Raw genomic sequence first — 6,276 nt, forward strand, 5'->3', positions numbered from 1 at the left:
GGGCTGAGGGCTGGGGGTGGTCTTGGGGGGGTTCTCTTGGGGGATGTAGTGTTTTTAGGGGCTGGAGTGAGCCCGTAGGACCCTCTTAAGGGGCTCTTGGAGGGCAGTAGAGGCTGGAAGTGGGCTTGGAGGACTACTTACGGGGCCATTGTGGGACTGAGGCTTCTCTGGGGGCTGACAATGCACCATGGGGCTACTTAGGGGGCTGTTGGGGGCTGGAAGTGGGCTTGGAGAGTCACTCATGGGGCCACTGAGGGGCTGAGAGTGGCTTGGGGGTCTGGGGGGTGAGCCCATGGTGTCACTTAGGGGGCTGTTGTGAAGTTGAGGGGACTGAGAGTGCACCTGGGGGTCGCTTATAGGACCATGGAGGGGCTGGGAGCTGTTCTGGGGAGGAGCTGCCGCCTCCTTCAGCCCAGCCCCTCTTCTCCCAGGTGCCAGTGAGCTTTGAGGACATCGCGGTGCGCTTCAGCCGGGAGGAGTGGGAGATCCTGGACGAGGAGCAGAAGGAGCTCTACAGGACCGTGATGGAGGACAACTACGAGACGCTGGTGTCCCTGTGTAGGCTCCGTTTGCGCTGGTTTGGCAGCTGCCGGCGCTGCCCGGGGAGCTCTCTGGGGGTGGCTTTTCTGCCTCTTTGGTGTTTCGCTGGGGTCTCCAGCCCTCAAACTGCCCCTCAAAGCGTCCGCTGGACTCCCTGCTGTCCTCTCTGGCAGCGGTCAGAGGTTGGTGGGTGGACACAGGATGTGGTGGTGAGAGCTCGGTGTCTTCTTCTCGTGGGGAACAGGGACATTGAACTCCCTGTGTTGTCATCGCAGACGTTCCTTCTGTCCTTTCCTTCCACTGTGGACATTCCCTAATCCTTCCTTTCCACTGCCGATGTTCCCTCTTTCCTCTGCCTTCCCATCCATCATGGGCATTCCCTCTTCCTTCCCGTCCATCGTGGACGTTTTCCCTCTTCCTTCCCGCCCATTGCCCACTTTCCCTCTTCTTTCCTTCCACCACAGACGTTCCCTTTTCCTTCCCACCCACCATGGACTTTCCATCTTCAATTATTCTCTCACCCAGTGAGTTCTTCCCACCCGGAAAGGGAAATCAGGGAAAACCAAGGAAACCCAAGGGTTGAAATATAAATGGATTCAACAGAATAAGACTAAATAATTAACATGAATAACACTAAGGAACCAGTATTGATCCCGATACCACTATAAATAGACAAGACAACCATTGTAAATATCCTCAGCCTGTTCCATCAGCAGGGACAGCCCATGGGGACCGTGCGAGCGCTGCAGCTTCAGGAGGAAGGGAGGGCTCAGGGCTCTGGCACGGGGGCAAGGAGTTCTCAGGGTGGCAGCCATCGGGAGAGAGAGAACTCAGCAAACTTCCTAATTTCTATGGAATCTGATGTTTGTGGTATGAAATAACCCCGTTGGCAGCCTGGGGCAAGTGCCTGGCTCTCGCTCCTCCTTGTCCCCGCACCTGGGGAGCTGGAAAACACCGAGACCTGGAAACCCCCACAGCAGAGCTGGCTGTAAAGTAAATATTGTCACCACTTCAGACACCGGAGTTTCCTAAAATTGCGCTTTTCCCAAGCATTAGGAGAGATTTTGCTGAAAAGTAAAATTACTGAAAGAGGGATTAATCCTGTGTGGTTCAGACCAGGAAGAAGGTGAATTTCTGGGGGGGTTTCTGTTGCAGGGATGGATTTTCTTGCAGTTGTCGCCGGGATGGGGGGTTGGTCAGACATGGGGACTGTGTTTCCAGGCTGTGGGTGCAGCTGCAAAAGTGCTGTTGTGTCTTTCCTCTGACATCTGTCTTGCTCCGTAACAGACTGTGACCTCTCCAAGCCTGGGCTCTTATCTCGGATAGGAGGAGGAGAAGAGCTGTGCCCACCAGCAGAGTCCCACCTGAAAGGAGCAGATCTATCTCCAGAACCCACCAAAGGTGTGTGACGCTGAGTTTTTTCCCTGCTGGAATCCTGGCTCCTGGTTGTTTACTGGGATGATCGTAGTCCCTGCCCTCAGCCGCAGGGACCACGGTGTCTCCCAGGATGGCTGTGGACGGTCTGTGCTGGGAGAAGTCGTGGAGAACGTGTGGTGGGACACATGGAGAACCTGGAAACCCTCCCCTGACCCAGCAGCTGTGGGGATCCTGATGCCCTGTTGGGCTTGGGGTGGGGGGGACCCCTGTGCTCCCCTTCTCTGAGCTCCCAGCTGGCCGCCAGTAAAGCCCAGTGGTCTTCTCCTCCCCAGAGCCCCTAAGCGGTGATGGTCTGCTGGAGATGAAGGCGAAGGAGTCTCCTGAGGGGAACTGTAGGGACCTGGAGGACAGCAGGAGCCTGGTGGTCACATCAACCTGCAGTGCACGTGAGTCCTGGGTCCTGGGCCCCTGTCTGGTTTTCATCATCGTCAGCAATGTGCTCTGTGGCCAAGAAGGCCAATGGTCTCCTGGGGTGCAAGAAGAAAAGCATGGCCAGCAAGTGGAGGGAGGTCCTCCTCCCGCTCTGCTCTGCCCTGGGGAGGCCCCAGCTGGAGCACTGGGACCAGTTCTGGGCCCCCCAGTTCCAGAAGGACAGGGAACTGCTGGAGACAGTCCAGCAGAGGCTGTGAGGATGACGAGGGGCCTGGGGCATCTCTCAAGGCTGAGGGACTTGGGTTTTTTTAGCCTGGAGAAGAGCAGACTGAGAGGGGATCTCATTGATGCTGAGCAATATCTAAGGGTGGGTGTCAGGAGGATGGGGCCAGGCTTTTTCCAGTGGTGCCCAGGGACAGGACAAGAGGAAATGGGCACAAACTTGAACATAGGAAGTTCTATCTAAACATGAGGAGGATCTTCTTTGCTGTGAGGGTGGCAGAGCCCTGAAAGAGGCTGCCCAGAGAGGTGGTGGAGTCTTCTTCTCTGGAGATACTCCAAACCCACCTGGACACGTTCCTGTGGGACCTGCTCTGGGTGGACCTGCTCTGGCAGGGGGTTGGAGGAGATGATCTCCAGAGGGTCCCTTCCAATCCCCACCGTTCTGTGATTCTGTGATCATCGTTGCTCCTCTTGCCTTCACAGATGTCCCTCATGAAGCCACCTCTGTGCCAGCTGATCTCAGCCAGCCCACCCCGGCCCCTTCCTGCCCTCTCTCCGCCGCCTCTCGTGAAGGGGTGAATCTGAACCAGTCTCCATCGCCTCCCCCCGCAGCAGGTACTGGGACAGACCCCTTTGGTCCCTCCTTGGCAGGGGGTGGTGGCCTCCGGGGAGCACCGGCACACTCGGAGAGCGGCCGGAGGTTTGCCCAGGGCTCTGTCTGTACCGGGGGCTTTCAGGACAGGGTTTTACACAAGTCAAATGGGCCAAGAAAAGGTTTTGGCAGTAAATCCTGCTGCCGGCCTCAAAACCATAAAGGATGAGGCCTGGCGTGGCGTCAGCCAGCCCTCCCAGTTGGTTTGCTTTGAAGGATGAGCCCTGGTTTTTCTGTGAGAGTCCCTTCCATCCTGCCCAGGTGACATTTGTCATCTCACAGCGCCCTTGGGGCATCTGTCGGGATGAGCTGTGGCAGTGTGGGTGTGAGAACACCCAGATGGAGGGGAAGTGAGGCTGAGATTGTTCCCAACTGCTGGCTGGGGACGGGGTGGGAGGGAGGAACACCCCTTTCCCTTCATGCCTTGTCCTCGAATCCAAGTGGGAGAGCGATGTTTGGGTTCTGAAACATTTCCAGCAGATGCCGAGGTGGGGATCCCCACGGAGGTGCTGCAGGAGGAGCCGGCGGTGCCCAAAACACCCTTGAAACGTCTGGAAGAGCAGGACACGGAGGATTCGGGGAACGGTGGGCAGGGTCCGGCGGCAGACGTTCCCAAAAAGCTGGGAAAGGCGGCCGTCCCAGACGCACGTGGAGAGATGGCACAGGCGGATCCCGGTTGCTCCGTCACCGAACCGGAAGAGCCCACCAAGGGCTCCTTCGCCAGCCGGACTGTGGTCTCCCAGCGAAATTCCAGCCGGGAGAAGTTCCACTCCTGCCCCGTCTGCCAGAAAACCTTCCTGCTGCAGATCAACCTGGTGATCCACCAGCGGAGCCACAGGAACTGGGAGCCTTACGTCTGCACCTACTGCAACCACACCTTCGTGTCCAAGAAAAAAATCCGGCGGCACCTGCGGGCGCGGGCGGTCACAGGTTTCTGCCAACCCCTGGAGGTGGAGGTGTGCTCCAAACAGGTGCCGTGCCCTGACCCCCAGCCCCGAGACCCCAGCAGGGACTGTGGCACGGTGTGGAGCAAGCCCAGCCCCAAAAGATACCCGCTGTCACCTGGGAACGTCACCTACACCTGCAAGGAATGCCTGGAGAACTTCTCCAGCGAGAGTTTCCTCATCCTCCACCAGCACCACCACACCAACCACCACATGATCTGCTGTCCCTGCTGCAGCAGGACCTTCACCTGGGGCTCAGAATTTCTCCACCACCACCTCGCCCACGCCGGCGAGCGACCAGTGTAGCATCTGCCAGAAGACTTTCAAGCATCACAGCCACCTCAGCATCCACCTGGACGTCCACAGTGAGCACCAGGACAGGCCCTACCCCTGCAGGAACCAGCTGCGGGTGCCGGTGGCACCCATTTAACCACCGACGGGGACGTGGGAAGTGGGAAGTGTGGCAGGAGAAGTGGGGTGGGAAGCTGGGAAGTGTCCTCCTGGGGGCAGGAGGACGCTGTTGGACCTTCTCTTGGCCATGGACGCGTACGGGTTGGATGAAAGCTGGAGCACAGGAGGGAGGGTGCCCAGCCCTGCCCCTGCAAGGGTCCAAGCCGGGGCACCGATGCTGGCTCGGTGTGTCCCTGGGGGCACGTCCCTTCTCCTACGGGGACCATTGTCCCTGCAGGCTGGGCTTCTGCAGAGACACTCTCCAGTGGGGTCTTTGTACCGAGAGCTCGGAGCGCTGCGGAGCGGAGGAAGCTCTGGCCCCGTCCGAGTGATCCCCGGAGGGACACGCGGCTCCGGCTCGGTGACACGGAGCTGTCACTCCGGCTGCCGCTCCCCTGGGTGCCACTCCTGCTTCCCTCCAAAAACATCCACCGCTCCTGATAATCCAACCCAAAAAGGTACCTGGCCCCCGAGCTGCTCAGCCCGGGCTCTGGATTTGCCATTGGACAAATCTGTTCTGATCCCCAAATTCCCTCTTTCTGTAATTCCTGTTTGTTTCCTGTGAAAATACCCCGTGTTCTGTTTCCCCGCCGTGCCCTGGTTCCTCCTCCTGCGTCCTGCGTCGTCGCCGCACAAATGTGTTGCCGCCGGACAAGCCACGGCCTCAACGCAACCGGCACCGGTTGCTCCACAGGGATTGTCTAAGGGTGTCATGGGACAATGGCCACCCCTTGTTCCTGAGTCCTGGTGGGACACTGGGAAGAGATGGGACACTGGGAGTTGGTGGGACACTGGGAGTTGGTGGGACACCAGGAGCGGGTGGGACACTGGGAGTTGGTGAGATGCCAGGATGATGTGAGACACTGGGAGTTGGTGGGACACTGGAGGTTGGTGGGACACCAGGAGTGGGTGGAACGGCAGGAAGAGCTGGGATGCTGGGAAGAGATGGGACACCAGGAGTGGGTGGGACACTGGGAGTTGGTGGGATGCCAGGAAGATGTGATACACTGGGAGTTGGTGGGATGCTGGGAGTTGGTGGGATGCCAGGAAGAGATGAGATGCTGGGGGTTGGTGGGACACCAGGAGCGGGTGGGGCACCAGGAAGGAATGGGACACCGGGAAGAGATGGGACACCACGAACAGATGGGGCACCAGGATTGGGTGGGACGCCAGGAACGGATGGAACAACCAGGAGTGAGCGGAATGCCGGGAACAGATGAACACCAGGAGCAGGTGGGACACTGGGAGTGGGTGGGATGCTGGGAGGAGATGGGATACTGGGAGTTGGTGGGACACTGGGAAGAGATGGGACACCAGGAGTGAGTGGGACACCAGGAAGAGATAAACACCAGGAGCAGATGGGACATGGGGAAGAGATGGGACACCGGGAGTGGGTGGGATGCGGGGAGGAGATGGGACACTGGGAGTTGGTGGGACACTGGGAAGAGATGGGACACCGGGAACGGATGGGACACCGGGAGTGGGTGAGACACCGGGAGCAGGACCGGGCACCACCGTGGTGGCCCCATCCCTTGTCTGCCGAGCGCCGGGCGATGCTGTGCGATGACGATGCTCGGTACCTTCCCTCGGTACCGGCGGGTACGGGCAGCGCGGCTGGGCTCCTCCCGGGGCGGGGGGGGGCAGCACCGGGCGTGGGGA

General features: G+C 59.3%; 1 protein-coding gene across 1 annotated transcript in view; it reads left to right on the forward strand.

Annotated features, from left to right (window-relative positions):
• Positions 1-6,276, forward strand: part of LOC106896028 — a 22,228-nt gene that overhangs the window by 11,326 nt on the left and 4,626 nt on the right. Inside the window, exons 8-12 of the mRNA XM_014955734.1 lie at positions 432-558; positions 1,828-1,941; positions 2,250-2,363; positions 3,055-3,186; positions 3,704-4,467. Of these exons, the coding sequence (XP_014811220.1) occupies positions 432-558; positions 1,828-1,941; positions 2,250-2,363; positions 3,055-3,186; positions 3,704-4,467 (1,251 nt within the window). The remainder of the gene's footprint in view (positions 1-431; positions 559-1,827; positions 1,942-2,249; positions 2,364-3,054; positions 3,187-3,703; positions 4,468-6,276) is intronic.

Source organism: Calidris pugnax, unplaced genomic scaffold (genome assembly GCF_001431845.1).
Source record: "Calidris pugnax isolate Ruff unplaced genomic scaffold, ASM143184v1 scaffold272, whole genome shotgun sequence".
In the NCBI taxonomy this organism is placed as follows: Eukaryota; Metazoa; Chordata; class Aves; order Charadriiformes; family Scolopacidae; genus Calidris; species Calidris pugnax.